At 41.3% G+C, this 19,125-nt stretch overlaps 1 protein-coding gene and 1 non-coding gene across 2 annotated transcripts in view; one reads left to right on the top strand and one right to left on the bottom strand.

Annotated features, from left to right (window-relative positions):
- The window catches only part of LOC124595802 (alpha-tocopherol transfer protein-like), a 127,297-nt gene extending 108,765 nt beyond the window's left edge, over window positions 1-18,532 (top strand). Inside the window, exons 6-7 of the mRNA XM_047134693.1 lie at window positions 8,666-8,816; window positions 16,428-18,532. Of these exons, the coding sequence (XP_046990649.1) occupies window positions 8,666-8,816; window positions 16,428-16,471 (195 nt within the window). The 3' untranslated portion in view covers window positions 16,472-18,532. The remainder of the gene's footprint in view (window positions 1-8,665; window positions 8,817-16,427) is intronic.
- Window positions 10,567-10,644, bottom strand: Trnaa-cgc. Its single transcript has one exon. It is a non-coding gene; the product is annotated as a tRNA-Ala (tRNA).
- Window positions 18,533-19,125: the final 593 nt, after the last annotated feature.

Here is a 19,125-nt window from a genome sequence, read left to right as displayed (position 1 = left end):
CATATGCGTCGAAATATCCTTCCCGTTAAGGTACAGGCCGTCATGAAAAATTACCAGAAGTCGACATTAGTATGTTTGCCAAAAGATTATCTCACAAATTGCAGACGGCAAGTTACTACATAATAAAAATAAGACAATGATACGTGCCTAGAAAGACATTCTGCAGTAAAAATTAGGGATGACTATAAACACATCTGAAGTAAAGTCGCTTTCACCTAAGGGAAACTGATTACCAGAGCTGACAAGGAGGGTAGACTAGACTCAATGTAGCCTTTAGATACTCAATAAGGGAGCAACTCTAATTTGGACTGAAAGACGATGATGCAAAAGTTTGCTGCGGCATTGTTGCAGGAACTGTCTGGACGTTCTCTTCATAAAGTGTGGGCAATGTTTTATGGTCAGACGTAGGTTTTGGAGCCCGATCGTTTCGCTGTTCGTCTGAGCCTGGGTAGAGATATTGCATAACATTATGGAAAACCCTGAAAACGAATTTCAGGACTATTACAGTACAGTAATAAAATCCAAAGGGAGACAGCAGTTGAGCATTGACCGTGTATTAGACGCTTGAACAAAAAGGCACTGCAGTTAGGCAATAGTTTTGTCGCTTTGTGGGACAGTAACCTACTTCTGTTGTCTTTTCAGTGACCTGGGCGCTGCTATTGGTTGCCACAATGTTGAAATATTTTTGTGACCGTTGTCGCTGTTAACAACTTCGAGATAACACTAATCTTGGATGATACTACTGCACTCTGCATACGGTACTTACAACACTGTCATACTGAGAAAGTGCCCAGAGTTATTCTTTAATGTATTGCTGTTGTTAGGTTTTGTACGAAGCATTGAACAAAGGAGACCTGAGAACCAGAGAGCTAATTTCTTTCTGCGATATGTGTGAGCGTCTCGACCCGGACGCTGAACGTGTGAAGCACAGACTGTCTGTAAGTTTTCCGTGATTTCTCCATATCACAGGGAGATATTGGATGGTTCCTATATAAAAGACCTATTGCCCAATTCTTCATCCCAAATTACCTGGAAATCTACGGACGTTTAACACTAACTGCGTTTCTTTATTCCACGAAGTGAACTTGATGGAAACAACACATTGTCATAGCCGTAACTCGTGTAATCCACTTGTAGTGGTTCAAACTCGTGCCGTAAGTCACATGTAATGGATTAATCGTAGCTCAAACGCGTGTTACACCCAGATATTTACTGGAACGTCATTAAGAAGACTGTCGGCTAATGCCAACTGTTGTTTGCTACTGTCTGGGTGTAAAGTCCATTCAGAATAATAGGTTGAAATAGACAACATTTGGTTTAATATGCGCCAGTTACTGACCACTGAACTATAGAAATATTTGATGAATATTCATGGAAATAGGAAACAGAAAACTTTACGGCAGTGAGTTATAAAAAAGAAACTAAACCTTTGATATTGGTCAACTGTAAACAAATGTAGAAATGAAACAGTACCTTAAAGCATTTACAGGGTAACAGTTATAGAACTATATGAAATAAAATCATCATACCTTCTGAACGATTTGCGTTACGACGTTCAAACTGGCCAACTCTCGGGGCATGATGGGGATTAGTATGAGGCTTATTCCAGTACGGAATAACCGGCGAAATGTTCCCTGATGGCACGGTGACTACCGAACGGTACATGAATGTTTCTGAAGATAATTTCATCCTCATTATCCAAAGTGACCCCTCTCCTCTAGTGACGTTGGCTCTCGCAGTTTCAACTGTAAATCACTCCACGACGCGGAACGCCTCTCCTGTAGCATCTGCCTTTGCAGTTGCCGCTTTCGCCGTTACTAAATGAACCTGTAATGAAACGCGCTTCTCTTCTTCGGGTCTCCTTCGAAATTAAATCGGTCTCTTAGCATACTAGTAGATATTTTATCGATGTGACTTTTTCCAGTACATTTTCTGCAAATGTGTAATCATGCAATAGCCTGCCGCTGTGGCCGAGCGGTTCTAGGTGCTTCAATCCGGAACCGCGCTGCTGCTACGGTCGCAGGTTCGAATCCTGCCTCGGGCATGGATGTGTGTGATGTCGTTAGGTTTAAGTAGTTCTTAGTGTAGGGGACTGATGACCTCTGATGTTAAGTCCCATAGTGCTCAGAACCATTTGAAAGATTTCTTTTAATCATGCAACAATGGGTGTTTATGTTGAGGGTGAGTTGCCAATTTGTCGGGATGTACTTAAACTACGCGTGCACTTTGTAAACACTGGATAGAGACACGATGTTAATATGTAAAAGTATGTTACACTCTGAGTAGATCTTCCTGTTGTTACTAGGATTGTGTAGCAAATTATAAAATATCAAAATGTATTGCATATGTTTAAACAACTTCCATAGTTGGAATGTTACTTGACATTACAAATGAAGATGCATAATTAACAAAGCGAATTTATGAAGCAGTGCTTCGAAACGATTACTTGTCGATAAAAGTGGAAATTTTCAAGAAACTTCCTGGCAGATTAAAACTGTGCGCCCGACCGAGACTCGAATTGGGGACCTTTGCCTTTCGCGGGCAAGTGCTCTACCAAGCACGACTCACGCCCGGTACTCACAGCTTTACCTCTGCCAGATGGTAGAGCACTTGCCCGCGAAAGGCAAAGGTCCCGAGTTCGAGTCTCGGTCGGGCACACAGTTTTAATCTGCCAGGAAGTTTCATATCAGCGCACACTCCGCTGCAGAGTGAAAATCTCATTCTGGAATTTTCAAGAAACTCGATACAACTTTGTTTAGCCTTATAACCACCAATGGTTTAATGCAATATGCTTTTAGGAACGCTTCTCAAGAGAATTCAGATACGGTACTGTGGACATTCCTGTTTGTTCCCGGAAGAAAGTACTACATAGCCCTGAATTTTAGGACAGTAGATGGAAACAACTATAGTAATGAAACTGAATGAGTCAGCAGTGGTGCCCTGATAGCTTACTCGCAGGAACAATGGGCGCGTTTAGTGAGGGTTCATGTTTGATGCCCAGTCCAGCACACTTTAATGCCAGGAAATTCCAGTTATAGCGCTATTACTTAATTTTTTTTCAAATGGTGCGTCACGTAATATTTCATGTGGTCTAAATATTAATTCATGTAGTCCAAGTGAACGACCAAACTAGAGCAACAGGTAGTTTCACAAGAAAGGCCACGTTCGAATGCGGTTTGTCAGACATGCTAGATTTCACCATCGGCTGATGCTTCCCAAGGACCCGCAGTCAGTGGGTCAGTACATTTGAAACCTTCTCTTGCTACACGTTTGAGGTCTGAGGATTATCAAAGGTGTTACAGACATGTTAATGGGTGTTTAGAGACGAAATTCTCACGTATGTAGCGTTACAGTGACAGAAATAGACGACGAGGGTTGAGAAACATCCTAACGACATCTGTCATTCTGCATTGCTCCGTTGTAAATTTTTCCACCATCATATGGTCAGATCACTACTCTCCGAACCCAATAAAGGCCTGCACGGCATTCAGATTTGAAATGCACCGTTTTCTTACCAAGTTAAAGATTACGATCTTTGTTGTCTTCTCTCTATTGTCCTTCTTTATTCGTTTTAGCGTCCAGCACCGCCCTAGATCAGATAAAACTGAAAATACCTTCAGGTAATACATTATTAAGACACAATAGGTACAGATAAAACTACAGGCAGCTATTGCCCGTAAAACGGTTAGGTAGTAAGTCACAAATTTTTAGATTAAACAGGCATGTTAAGATGCTATAACATGGGTTTAAAATCACTGTGTAGAATTTGTAGCGACTAATCTAGATCGCTTGGGCACTGATAAAAATAGTCTCATCCCGTACCGTAGTTTTGGAGGCCATTCTCCTTTCCCAGGCTCATCGTCTCCGTATTTCCATTGATATCACCCTTCCATGCTCTCCGTGGCCTTCCTCCGCGCCTTCTGCCTTCCCCGTAGTCTGAGAACGCTACTCGCGATAGTCTTTCCCCTTCCATCCCAGTCAGGTGCCCTGCCCACGTCAGTCTCCTTTTCTTCATCCTTCAGCCGATGTCTGCTTGTGCATAGTTCTACCAGTCCCTCGTTTTCTAATATCATCCATTCCTGTGACTTGGTTTCCCACTTGGGGCCAAATATTTTCCTTAATATCTTTCTTTCGAGAACTGGCAGTTTTCGTTTAGCTATTTTCTTTAATGTAAACGTTTCAGACTCATAGAGCTACCGGGAGAATCACACACTGGTATAGTTTTATTTTAAACCTTCTCAAAACTGCTTCACTGCACAGCACATCTCGTAAGCGAACAAATGGTCTACACGCCATTGCGGTCCTTGCGTTAATCTGGATAACCATTCTATTCTGCTCGCAAAAAGTTCTTACCATATTTTTAAATACGTATGTCTATTGTTTTAAAATCTGATCCATGGGAAACCATCACTGGATACCTTGCTCATGGCCGTATACTCAGTTTTCTCCTTATTAATATGTAACCGTGCTTTCCTGGAACTAGTTCTGTAAGAACTAGTCTCGAGCTGCAAGTCTCCTTCACTACCGCTTACTAGAACAACATCGTCCGCATATGCAAGCCGATTTATTGTGTCTTGTTCCAGCCGGGCTCAGTTTTTGGCGTTCTCTATTTTTTCTAAAATTAAATTAAAAGACCAGTCCTGACTTCAAAATACTCTGGCATTCCTGTATCGATCTTTACTCTGCAATAAGTTTTCCTGAACACATCAGTACGAGAAGCATTAACTGTTGTGGAAACGGTAACTCTTTCAAGACATTAGTGATAGTGCTTCTGTGTATGCTGTCAAACATTGGTGATAGTGCCCCGATGTATGTTGTCATAAGTCAGTAAAACCGTTTGAATGTCAGCGTTATGTTCCCAAACTTTCTCGGTTACCAGTCTGAGTGTTAAAATCAGATCTACAGTTGATCTGTTTTCCTTCTGAAACCACGTTGATAGTCCCATATAATGGCTTCTGCATTTGGGATCTTCTCCTCGGTAGACACAGAGGTGGAATTTTGTAGCTTACATGGAGGAGGTAAGTCTTCTATAATTATCACAACCAGGGAGTTGTTCGTTTTTAATATAGGGCAGATTACGGCCATTTTCCAGTCGTCAGGCAATCTCTAACACTCCCCAACATTCTTTAACAGTTCCGTAATTATTTTAACCAGTAGTCGTCTTCCATTCTTTATTAGCATTCATGCAATTTACTCTTCGCCGAAAGCCTTACTGTTTTTTAGGTTTTCGGTTATTTGTCGTATTGCTTCTTCATTGGGGTTCTCTACTTTGCTATGGTGTCTGATACCTCATATGGAAGAGACCCAGTGGGGTCATCATACCCGTAGTTTAGTAAAGGGCGTAGCGTACGAATATATCAGTTGTAGCTGCAATGAAAAACGTATCAGACTTGTTACTGCGTGCATTACCCATTCTTCTCCTTTCCATCGGCTTAACATACACTTGGATCATTGTGTACGGAGTTACACTTAACTCAATAGCACAGATGAACCTATGAAAATGCGCTCTTATATTCGGAACTGTCGTAAGTTCACAAATAAAAATCGTGAGGCTTTGACTAATGTACAGAGCTGTTCACACCATCTGTAATAAACTGTGAAACGAATAATAGGAAACCTTTATTAACGTTTCCAGATGTGTAGGAAACAAATCTAAAATCAAGTAATTTGGTATACAGTGTGATATTTCTACACTGACGACGACAGAGAATTTTACACATTGTTCGTGTTAATGATTAATTATTTAGACTTATTTGGTTGATTCGGATATCAATGACAGTTTTCTCTTACGTATTAATCTTAAGCCATAGCTATTACTTTAGTGAAATCTAACGCTTATAACGGTCGAATCCGATAAATTAACTTAGACTTCATTTAGTCATCGTTCAAATATCCACATTTATATCCATATTCTGCAAGCCACTGTGAAGTGCATGGAAGAGCGCTCTTCCTTTTGTACCAGTTATTACGGGTTCTTCCCGTTCTGTTCACGCAGGGAGCGCAGGAAAAATAACTGTTTAAACACCTCCGTGTTTGCTGTAACTAATCTAGTGTTGTAGCTACGGCTATGGGAGCTACAAGTGCGGGGTTGTAACTTATTCCTAGTTTCACAATTTAAAACTAGTTCTTGAAGGTTTCTAAGATGGATTTCTTGAGGTAGTGTGTGTCTATTGTCAAATGTCTGCCGGTTCAGTTTCGTCAACACTCCTTGGTACACTTTGACGGATGAAGCAAACCTGTGACCAGTGGAGCCATATTCTAGGATGGGTCACATGGGTGATCTTTTAGCAATCTGTTTTGTAGACTGGCAGCATTTCTGTAGTCTTCTACCAGTAAACCGAAGTTTTACCTTCGCCAGAGCCTATGTGATTGTTCCGTTTCATACCCCTATGAGGAGGAGGAGATTAGTGTTTAACGTCCCGTCGACAACGAGGTCATTAGAGACGGAGCGCAAGCTCGGGTGAGGGAAGGATGGGGAAGGAAATCGGCCGTGTCCTTTCAAAGGAACCATCCCGGCATTTGCCTGAAGCTATTTAGAGAAATCACGGAAAACCTAAATCATGATGGCCGGAGGCGGGATTGAACCGTCGTCCTCCCGAATGCGAGTCCAGTGTGCTAACCACTGCGCCACCTCGCTCGGTCATACCCCTATGAGATAAATTATATTTTACTTTAGTTTTGAATAAGGAGCTTTACTTCTTGGCAGGGAAATGTGTAAATGCACGGGGAGCAACAGAGGAAAATTGTTAAAGTATCCCCCTTTTCTTTCTAAATGTATGCTAGGTGAAACAGGTGCCATAGCCTTTATAAAAGTGTAGAAACCATGGCACACAATAACATTTCTACTGCTTGTATGGACAAATTTCTCATTCTGAATTGTTCTAACACGTAAGCATAAGATGTATAAGAACGCTTTTACTCGTAAATTCCAAATATAGTATTTACGAACTCTCGCATTATAATCGGCAGTCGCCTTTTGGATCTTAAGAAAATGACCTCATGAAAACGTTCGTGCCACAGTAAGTTACTGTAGTTACTTAGCGAGTCTTTTCACCAAAATAAAAATCTAAAAATCTGCACAATATTTTTTGTTCAATTCCCTTTGCCGGTTTCAACAGGTTAATCTGTTACCTTCGGAAGTTAGAAATAGGAAAGCAGACGTCAAACGCAAACAATGAAGACTTTTTTTCATTAAAGGAACCATGAAGTGTGACATTGCAAACCCACACAAAATATGCGATGAACATAAACCAACAGAATGTCACATCGGAAACAGTACGTAATATACGCGACGAACAGCAGCCAAGAAACTGTTGAAACGTCCCCTTAGAAATATTACGAATGACTGTGTTGATAAACCTCTACATTATTTGATTTTCAAACAGCTGAACAAAACTGAACGTACTCAGACATTTCTCTCTACTTATTCTGATCAACACTAAACTGACACACAATATTTTTAGGGCAACGCAATCCGACTTCGAAAAATCCCTACAAGATAATGGCCCTGACTAACAATAACCTATACCTTTCATGAATCGCTTACCTCACAAAAATCTTCGTTACTCAAACTACTGCAATACAGCGTGCGCCAATACTGCCAGCTGAATAAAAGTTTCTAACTACTGAAGGTACTAACTACTGATAGGCATACTTAGCAAATGAAAGATTTTGATAGAGAACAAACAATGTATTTACCATAATAATATTCAAAAGTCATATTAATATATCAGTTCATGATATCCAGTCTTACAAATTTACTCTTTCTGATGGACACACGCCCAGATGTCCGCTCTCAGAACTCTGCCATCTCTCTACCCACATCCACCACTGCTGGCTGCTCACCTCTAACTGTGCAACGCTACGCGCTGTTCACATCCAAGTGCCCAACACTACAATAGCGAATATTCCAACAATGCCAACCAGCCACAGACTGCACACAGCACAGCCAGTGATTTTCATACAGAGCGCTACGTGACGCTACCAACATAAAAACCTAAACAGCGTACTTAACCTAGACAGCCTACTTACACTATTTCATCGCAAATAATACATTAATACCAACCGTCTTTTGGTTGTTGTTGGTTGCCCTTATTACATATTATTTGCGATGTTGCACTTCATTGTTCCTTCAACGAAAGATGCCTTTATCGTCTGGTCCTTATTCGACATTGGCTTACCAGTTATTTAATCATTTACATAATTTCTGAGTATGAAAGACTGATCTGTTGAAACCGGTTAAGTGGATTTGATAAAAAATTTCCTGCAGGTAACGACGTACCTTTCGTTTTCCGAAAATTTTTTCCTTGCAACTACTGTGGTAATGCTGTAATAAAATCATCGTTAATCGTAGTTGCAGTTAGTTTTGGTGGCAGTTACGCAGTTAGTTTTGGTCGCAGTTACGCAGTTAGTTTTGGTCGCAGTTGGTTAGCTGGTTAATTATAGTTAGTATTCAGGAATTCCTCTTGGGTGCGAGAAGGTCCTGTTATGGAGAAACATGTTTAACTGGCATCAGAAAACAGTGTTACCTGTCGGATATCTATGGACAGACTGTCAGAGTTTTATAGCTGCTTTCTGCTTCTTTCTCTGTTGCCACAGTAATTTTGCCCTGGTCATAGTGGTAGTCTTGTGAAGTGTGTACAGAGTGTTGTGTTTTGCGTTACAGCTGCACTTCCACGGTCGCGACCGCGGCTCGCTGCTGGAGCACATCGAGGTGAAGGCGCTGCCCACAGAGCTGGGCGGCATCATGAACCTGCCGCCCCCGCCTGCCGACCGCATGATAGAGCTGCTCGAGGCCTACGAAGACATCTTCGAAGGTATGTCGCGGTATCTTTTATCAGCTCAGTTATCTGGGCGCCAGACACACAGTCACAAGACCACGCGGGCGCCTGAGGCAAGATACAATTCGTGTCAGAGGAGATAAGCACAGCGGACAAAACATTGGTCACTTCCGGGAGACGTCACGCTAATCTCGAGCAGTACCGCCTCCAGCCTTGATAATGGCATCAAGCCGACGAACTAGTGTGGCCAAAAATGTCCAGCGGTAGCCAATTGTCGATGGTTAGACACCAAATTGCGGGAATGTCGTTTCAGTTTCACAAGCACTTCCACATGGTCCCGGCCGTATTTTATAGAGGTTAATACCGCATAATGTAGCGTTCCAGTCGAGATTCGAAGGGTGCCTCAGTGCTCGTCAAACCAGGAACGTATGCCCACAACCCTGTTAATATGGCTGTCATATTGGAACAAGAAAATGTCTACTATATACTCATTATCAACAGGCAGAAAAAAAGTCCATTAAATAAAAGTCGCGAAGCATTTCTGGCCTGAATTAAATTCTCCACATTATGTTTTAAAAGCCTCATTCGGTTATTGATCCACACGATGCCTTGCATCATTCGATCAGACGCAGTTCGCCTGAGCACTCTACACGCTTCCAGTCACCCACTGTCAAGTTTCTGTGTTTGACCCAACAAAGATGTACAACTATCTGTTGCGCTGTGAGCAATGACCTTTGGGAAGCATACAACTCCAGATGCCCTTTGCATGTAGTTCCCTTTTGAATATTCGTACGGAAACTGACTGAGACAGACAGGCACCCCTGTCGTGTATGAAGCCAACTCCCGTTGACGGGGGCGGGACATTCGCCTCCGGCTGCTTTCGTTAGGGTATTTTTACGATAACAGTCATTACTTAGTGTTACGTGGCTCCGAGTGGGTGAGAACAGTGCAGCATTACTCGAGCATAGGAACTAAATTAAGTCAGGTTAATGATTAAAATGTTTCTGATGACGATTGAGCTGAGCGGTTAAAGTGCACAGAACATCAACAAAATCGTGGTCAGGGTGTTCATTGCTGTGAACGCGTTTATTTGATCCTCTTCTGTCCGAAATCTGCTGCTGCTCACTGAAAGAGGAATGTTCAGTCAGCCGCCGGCAGCACACGGGATGTGCATTCGTACGTCAACACTTAGCGCCCCGGGTTTCTGGCGTCATATGGTGGCAAAAACAGACATTGGGAGTCTTTCCGTACGTGTACAGCAGGAATAGTCAACCTTAACGACCACTTTTGTACATCTGTTGGTTATAAAATGGTTGTATGCTTTAAGTTGCTGTAACTCTGCATTACAAACTTTTTAATGTAAAGTTACTGCCATACTTTGTAAGTCACCGTTACAGTACAACCAGTGGGCGGTTGGTAAATTTTACTAATAACAGAGATACAAAAGTGGTCGCTAGATAAAAAAAGGTTGACTATTACTGCTCTACACGTTCGGAAAGACTCCCCAACGCGCTTTTTTTCGACGATATGACGACAAACTCGGGATACTAAATGTTGAAGTACTAATGCACGGTCCGTGTGCTGCTGACGGCTTAAGGAACGGTTCGCCCTTTCAGCGAGCAGCAGCACCCTACTGTTAGGATTGGGTTGGGTTGGGGTGGAGACCAGACAGCGAGGTCATCGGTCTCATCAGATTAGGGAGGGATGTCGGCCGTGCCCTTTCAAAGTAACCATCCCGGCATTTGCCTGGAGCGATTTAGGGAAATCACGGAAAACTTAATCAGCATGGCCGGACGCGGGATTGAACCGCCGTCCTCCGGAATGCGAGTCCAGTGCGCTAACCACTGCGCCATCTCGCTCGGCCCCTACTGTTAGAAGAGGATCTATTAACCACCTCCACACCAATGAACACCTTCACCATCATTCTTTTAATGTTCTCTGTGCTTTAACAGTTCATTACGTACCAGGTACTTTACGTCAAAATTTTATGAAAATGTAAGGAAACTGTTTTTAAAACCCCTGTCATCCACTATCATAGTCGTAACGCGCACCAGTGGCCGGTAAGGACCGCGTTGACTACCATTGGTGCAGAGCAGTATGAGCATGTCGAATATTCTGAACGTACGTTTGAACGTAGGCCAGTGAGATGCAAGAACGCTACCTACATCACGTGCACGCCATCTCTCTTCAGTCTGAAGACCACATATTGGGTTTTAGATGAAGCCCACATTCGGTGTGTTTTATATTATATCCTGTGAATACATCCCGGTGGCCGCTACGGTCGCAGGTTCGAATCCTGCCTCGGGCATGGATGTGTGTGATGTCCTTAGGTTAGTTAGGTTTAAGCAGTTCTAAGTTCTAGGGGACTGATGACCACAGAAGTTAAGTCCCATAGTGCTCAGAGCCATTTGAACCATTTGAATACATCCCGTTTCAAAGCACCAGCTCTCGAAAACCCCTTGTTTATTGGTACCATTTGTTGTGATGGAAACGACGAGAAAAGCCGTATTGGTGGTTAAATAAGTTTCGAAACTTAATTTGCGCGTTACGAAAATATGCCGTTTCAGGACAAAGGCATAATGGATATCCATCAGAAACACGTTCTACTTGGGATGATCTGTTATAATTGAAAGTCAGTTAATAGCGTATCTGCAATTAAGCCATCAGAAAATTATAATATGCGAGACAAGCTCGCAGCTTATAGAAGTTTACTGTAGCGCAGTGAATGAAGCTGCAAAAGTTACAAAGTCGAGAGCGATGTGTTACAGGTTCACGTCTCACTACAGCCAACTTATTTTTACTCGGCTTCGCGTTTTCTAATAGGTTCCGAGACTTTCTTGATAATTTAATACAAGTGTAGCCTATAACATTCGATGTTATGTAAATATAAGTGCGGTCTCTCTCGGAAGTGAATGTACTCGATTGGCTTTGTGTTCAAGAAAACGTGCACTAGTTCTAGTAAGATATTTTGAACTTTATTGCTTAGTTTTGTATTTCGCATGTTGCAAAGATTCTGCTACTGAATAGGAACAGCGGTCAAATATGAATTACCTTACGTTTTTACTGAAAAATGAGGAACGGGGAAATACTTTTTGTTTGAAGTGGAAGACTATTTTAAATTGGTTTCGCTCTATTTGCAATGGAATTTCTGTAAGCGGATGTCCTTATTGATTGTACATGGAACTTCCTTTTTCCCTTATAACATGTCCATTGATATTGAAGTTCTTATTTATGTATGCTACAGACAGAAAGACATGACTAGCAATGGACGAGGGACGAAATTAGCGTTCTAATAGAGGTGACGTAGGATTTTACGCCCGCCCATTTAGTAAACAAACTTGTTGGTCTGAGAGTGAGATACAGCCTACAACTGAAGTTGAGACACGCTTACCGTATACAAAAGCCACATCGCTTCTGAGCGTTGAACTCGGCACGATCAATGTTGACTTTCAAATGCACGGTCCGTATGCCGACTGTGTTCTGATTGGAAAAATGCGTGATAAATCCCACTTTCAAGAAGTGTCTTCGAACAGGCAACACACAACTGTAGGCCAATATCGGTGATGTCAGTGTGTTGTACAATTTTAGAACGCGTTATATACTCTTGTTTTACGACCTTTCAGCAGACCGAAAATTCCTCCTATACGAATCGACATACATTCAGTAAGCCACGATCGTGTGAAACTCAGATCGCTCCGTTCGTCCGCGAGATCCAGAACGCAGCAGACAGTAGCGCCCAAGTTAATGCCGTGTTCCATTCCATCTCCCCATCGTGTCCGAATCAACAAAATTTGAGACAGGATGTCGGACTAACTTTGTGATTGGACTGAAGAGTTCCTATCAAATAGAACGCGGCATGTCATTCAGAACGGAGAGACGCAATAAATTTAAAAAGTAACGTGGCGCCTTTTTGCGAATGATGCAATTGTATGCAAGGTGATCAGGAACAGCCTGAAAAGCTTGTAAGGGTGCTGCAGGGTAGGTGTACTGAGAAATAATTTTTAAGAGAGAAATTCGGTACGTTCTACTATTTCAGAGTTAATCAGCATTGAAGTTAGCCAGTCAGGACGTTGCGCGTGCAAATACAAGCGGCCCACCATAGACGGTGTCGCCAAATATTTTCCGTTTCCTAAAATGGAACAGGTGAGCGATACAAAAGTTGGACATGGGACGACGGTAGGTATCGAACCAGAGCCAAAAGCTGGGCATTCTCGTACGCTGTCATCTGCTAAGTGAGAACAACTGATACCAATTGCATCTGTCGGGCCTCTTGAATCTGCGCGCTCAGCGGCCTGATCCGCTAACTCCAACGCTAATTACCTCGGAAACGGCGCAACATACCGAATTTTTTTCTTCACATTTTTTTTTCTCAGCACAGCGTATCCTGCAAAACCCTTACAGGCTTTCCGGATGTTCCTCGCCACCCCATATAGAGAAGTCGAAACTCTAGAAAATTTTAGCGAAACGCAGAAAGACCTGCAGAGGATTGTCACCTGATGCAGGCATCAGCATCTGACGTTCAACGCAAGGAAATTTGACTGGCTGCGTATAAGTAGACGGAAAGACTCGTTATTGTATGATTGCGCGAATTCTGAACAATCACCGCAAGCCGCCATACTCTTAAAATATCACATAGTTTTCTAACTAAGTGATTTAACTTGGAGCGACCACATAAAACTAATCGCAGAAAAGCAGACGCAAGACTGAGGTTCATTGAAACAGTATTCTCCTAGTGAGCAACAGCAGACTGCGACTAGAAGAGGCTCAAGTAAACACGTTCGCAGCAACAAAAACCTTCACCATGGTTTTGTTGATGGTCTGTGTAAAATTGATCAGTTCAGTCAACTCCAAGACACATTTTGATCACGGAGGATGTAGCTTACAAAAGCCTCATAACACTGGCAGTTCAATGCTGTCTGTCGGGCTAGGTCCCCTAATCGATACGAGTGGCAGCAGAGAAAAACCTAACAAAAACAGCGCCTTTCATTATAAATTCATTTAGCAAGTGCGGAAGTATCGCAAGGACGTTCCTAAAACTCCAGTGGCAGACGCTAAAGGGAGGCACTGTGCATCTCGTCGTGGTTTACCGTTAAAATTCTGAAAACATGGCGTCCTAGAACAGTCAACAAATAAAAGGTGTTTATGAATGAATATCGAGGTTTTAACGCTTTATAATATTTATTATATTAAACTTCCAGTTATAAATGATATGTCAAATGAAAGAGCAACTCGATCAGTTTTACCAAGAACCTTATAAATGTTCAGTGTGAGCACCATTTGTCACACGGCACACACAAAGCCTACAGCCGAGTTTCGCAAGAGGCCCCAATGGCAGGGCTGGCTTTGCATGGCCTCCACGTTCACCCGACCTAACGCCATGCGATTTTTTCCTTTGGGGCTTCATCAAGGATCGTGTGTACGTGCCTCCGTTACCAGCAGACCTCCCTGAATTAAGAAACCAGATTGAAGCGGCTGTTGCTACAATCACTGAAGACACATTTATCAACGTTTGGGAAGAACTCGGAATAGACTTAATGTGTGCCGTGTGACAAACAGTGCTCACATTGAACATTTATAAGGTTCTTGGTAAAACTGTTTGTGTTGCTCTTTCATTTGACATATCATTTATAACTGTAAGTTTAATATAATAAATATTATAAAGCGTTAAAACCCCGATATTCATTTATAAACACACTGTATAATGATTTCTCCTGCGCATACATCGCGAAAAGACCATGAAAGTGAAAATGGAAGGATTCATACTCACATGGCGCCTTAAGCCGTTGACACACTGGGCCACGCATCTATTGTTGTCGTGCACGCAGGCGGGATATCCAATGTCACAGCACCATAGATACGCACGATGATCAGGGTAACGTGATTTTGCGGTCTGAACGCTCTCCAGCGGCTCTTGTCGGATTTATTTGGCTCACAAACAATATAGTTTGTTCAAGAAAATGGGCGTGCGTAAAATTCCTACGTTAGGTCTATTAAACGGCACATTTCCTCCCTTGACCATAAACTGGTTATGTTTTTCAGTCAGTGGCACAAATAAATAAAAACTTCAATATCCGTAAACATGTACAAAGATAGAAAGGAAAGATACATGACCAGTCGGTAACGACACGATCTTATAAAAGTTCACTAAATCAAACTAACTCGCTCGTGACGGAGAAAGTACTTACATTTAAGTAGCATCAAATATTACAGAAATTATTTCAATTAATTTCGTTAGAAAGTCCGACAACCATTTTGGAAAACGTGAAGGTGAAAAAGAAATTGGATGCAACGAGACTCGAACCCTGTAACTACAACATCTCTCTTCCTTAACATGCTGCCTCTACTCACTTTCTTAGACCATAGCTTCCGTGATAAACGACAATCTGTTTTATGTTACAGTCTTTTATAGGCTTTATTCGCCGAAATGTTTTAAATTCATATTTAATTATAACATATCGTAACAGAAACGACATGTTTTCCGTGAATGTTCAATGTACCATTGCCTTAAAGTGGCTTACGCTGATCATACGGGAATTATAACCCGATAATAACTAAATACGAAAATCCTGTAACCAGTAATATGACGTTTCCCGTCGTTTTATTACAACAAATAGTACCAATAATGATTCGTTCTCGAGACATTGTGTGCTGGTGCTTAGAAACAGCATGTAATCGTGTGGTCTAAGATACGACATAAAACCTTCATAATATTGGCTCCAACTGAACACCACAAGTACAATATGGCTCTTACTTCCTGCAGGTTTCGAGCTTTGTGCTTCTGATGTAGGGAGCATTCTTGCTTCCTATTGTTTCTACTTTACGTGACACGTCGCTGAAATATTGGGAAATTTGTGTTTCACGTAGCGAAATGGTACTTCAACATGAAATACTAGGAAGTGACGTCACAAAACTCGTGGAGCGACAGGTCGGCGTTAGCTAACTCGTCGCGTGTGCCGACTGCCTTATCAGTAACCGTTCTCCCTGAATGTTATTTGAGACTGAAACGGAAAAGAGGGTATGCAAAGAACCCTCCGCCATGCATCATAAGTTGGCTAGCAAAATACTGAGTTAGATATAGGATTGAAACAGCGAACATTTAAATTCGTAATTTAAAGATAAGTTTTTCTGTTGATTTTCTCTAAGAGACATCTGTTGATAAACGGCACCAACTCAGCCTCACTCCCTCTGACGCTTTTGTAGTAAGGTGTGGTGCCAGAATGCAAGAAATTAAATAAAATAAAATCTTAGCAACCACTCTCTCGTTACCATAGATACTGAATGACGTTTGTGCTAACAGCTACTGGTCAAATGATTATTTTAACGAAAACCTTGCTTTCAAGAATAAGGTTACAAGGGAATTCATTGAACTACGTGGTGTCGTGCAAAGAACGGACGTTTCCAATCGTGAGCTAGAAGTGGTATACGTAAGAGCTGACTACCAGAGAAGTTGGATTGCTTTAGACTGCAACCCACATCAGTGTTGGAATCAAATTGCGAAATCGAAGCAGGATTCTCTATTCGTGCTCAGTGTTAAGAGAGAAGGGGGTAGGAGGGCATATGTGGAGGGTACTAGGTAGCAACGCATGCTATACCATTTGTGAATGACGCTGAATGGCACATTTCACACACTTGGCTTTATCGTTTCAGAGCGGCGCTCACAAGGCTACCGCAGGAAGGACGCCTCGACGTAAACAACGCGTGGGAGCCGACCCGCCAACCCTGAGACCGCAGGCACCGCAAGTGCAGCGCGCAGCCGACTGAACCCAACGCCGCTCTGCCAGTAGCAAGCGCTCCGCACCGCCAAGTGTTAAGAGGTCTCCAGAGTGGACATAAGAGTAGTTCCCTCTCCCTGTGTCTGTGATTTCACTTCTTCAGTTTCTCGGAAAAAGAGTGCATGTGGGGGTTTCCTTGCTAACCCATACAAGACAGTTCCTGCGAACAAACTTAAGCAAAAAATTATTCTGTAATTACTATATTTTTTCAGAGTAAGGAAATATTTAAATTATTTTATAGATAAACTATTAGCGTCTTCCAGTTTTTGTACCATGAGCTACTATAACTTCGTATCATGGTACCCTGTTATTTTTTATGTATTTATTTCCTCAACAATAATGCCATTATACATTCCCAGATTTTGTGACCAGCAACAAAGTTCGACTCTCCTATGATTTTAGTGGTAATTGCTTGCTAAAAGGTACTTAAAGTTCTCTTATTTTTTGTATAAATGCATTTTCAACGATTTTTTTCATAGTCGAAAATACAATTATCAGACCAAACGTAGAACTGCAAATATCCCTGACTTCAGGAGGACTTATTCACACTATCACACTATACCAAATGTCTCCATGTTTTATGTATTGCAAGGTCTTTCTATTTAGAGTGTCATCAGGAAATGATGACTTCTACATGTCACCAAGTTAATGGCATTTCATTACTCAGTGTGCATACGTTTAGAAATGAAGCTATTTTGACTGGATGGTCTACTGCAACAGTTGTCAATCATTTTCCAATGACGCTTTGCTGGTATCTGTTTAGACGCTCACTTAGATTGTACTAACTGTATATTTTATGTGTTGTACGGGTAGAGAACAACTAGAAAATGTTGCCATAAGCGTTTTGATTCAGCAATTAAAATTGCATTTAAAGGGCAGCGTAAATGTACATTAAATGTTAAAGTGACCATAATTAAATGTCTCTTAGTTTGTCTCAAAATTTATATATCTCCAAACCTTTTAGTACACTTCTCCTGTTTCACTTTAATCCCACTAGATGCAACAGTAGACCATCAGAAAACTTTACTAACAATTATAATGTATGAAATTATATTGCTCTTGGTAATATTTATGAAATGGGGACTTGTGAACAGTAACTCTAATGCAACAGAATTGTAGTATTCTAACTATTATTATTAAGAGACCATCAACTTATTTAAAGTTTCTTAAGTTACAGCCGGCCGTGGTGGCCGAGCGGTTCTAGGCGCTTCAGTCCGGAACCGCGCGACTACTACGGTTGCAGGTTCGAATCCTGCCTCGGGCATGGATATGTGTGATGTCATTAGGTTAGTTAGGTTTAAGTAGTTCTGAGTTCTAGGGGACTGATGACCTCAGATGTTAAGTCCCATAGTGCTCAGAGCCATTTGAACCATTTGAGCCATCTTAAGTTACATGTAATGTTGACAATATCCTCTTCTAACGCATACGATGCAGACTGTTGATTAATAAATTTGAAATTTTGTACTGTATTGCTACAAAACTGTTAAAACATTGACATTAGAAATAGTGTATAATACAGTATACCCTCTTAGAGTTGTGAAACAGTGGAAATTTCGTGAAATGTTTGAGTTAGTACTTTTCTGTATTAGTAGGGTAGACTACAAAGTTTTTGTACTTAAGCGGGCTTTTATTACCTTGCAGTTTTTGTTAGTAGGTGAATAGTGCAACACAGCAGTTGCTTTTGTTGACCTGAAATACCCTCTAGATCAACAGAGTCAAAGAATTAAGCTGCAAAAGCAGACATATTTGTGCTCTCAGATGTGTGGAATGTCGTCTTGCCACTATTATCTAATTTATTTCTGACAAAATAAGTTAATGTGAAACTTCTGATACGCAATGTAGAACGAATTGTAAAGCATGTTGTAGTTCACAACTGTTTGTTTGCTAATCTTATATCTATATTGTTTGTAGAATTGTTTTATTGTTACAGCAGATGTACTGAAATTAATTTGTTATGTTTAATAAAGATATAATCACAAGGATTATAAGTGTGTAACAGGCAGTCTGTGGATATTTAAATGTCATAATACCTTGTCCTGTAATTCTCTACCTATTCTATGACAAGGGAAGAGTGCCTATAACTTCCACTACATAACAAAACTGCAGATAATTGCACATAGTCATAGTGAATTAAGAAACAAGGGCAAATAACTAAACGGTATTTTGTTTCAATTTGAAAAGTATGTTCCAGATGTAAGAAAAGGAAAGTAACGCTAAAGCATATTCTCACAGTCTTAAGATGCAAAGTTATAGTCCAAATATTTACTACAAATACACATGTGTGTTAACTGTATAACTATGTTACATGTGTCACACACAAGGCCTTATATCTCTGTACAGTTGCTGAGTAATCTGACCTTGTTGTAATTTTTAAAGGAGTAATTTATAAAACTGACAGTTTCCCAGTGCTGCCATTGATCTACTACAGCAGAGCCAAGTTGTGGTCTGTTTACCCTTCCATGAACAGCTTTTACTCTTTTACAATCAATAATGTGTTCAGTTCATGAAAGTGTTGTATTACCTAGAATACCATATGAGATCATTCTAGCGGAAAAATAAATACACATGTGCTG

The sequence above is a fragment of the Schistocerca americana genome, chromosome 2 (assembly GCF_021461395.2).
Source record: "Schistocerca americana isolate TAMUIC-IGC-003095 chromosome 2, iqSchAmer2.1, whole genome shotgun sequence".
Classification (NCBI taxonomy): Eukaryota; Metazoa; Arthropoda; class Insecta; order Orthoptera; family Acrididae; genus Schistocerca; species Schistocerca americana.
Note: the sequence above shows the minus strand (reverse complement) of the source record. Positions and strands in the feature narration are given on the sequence as shown.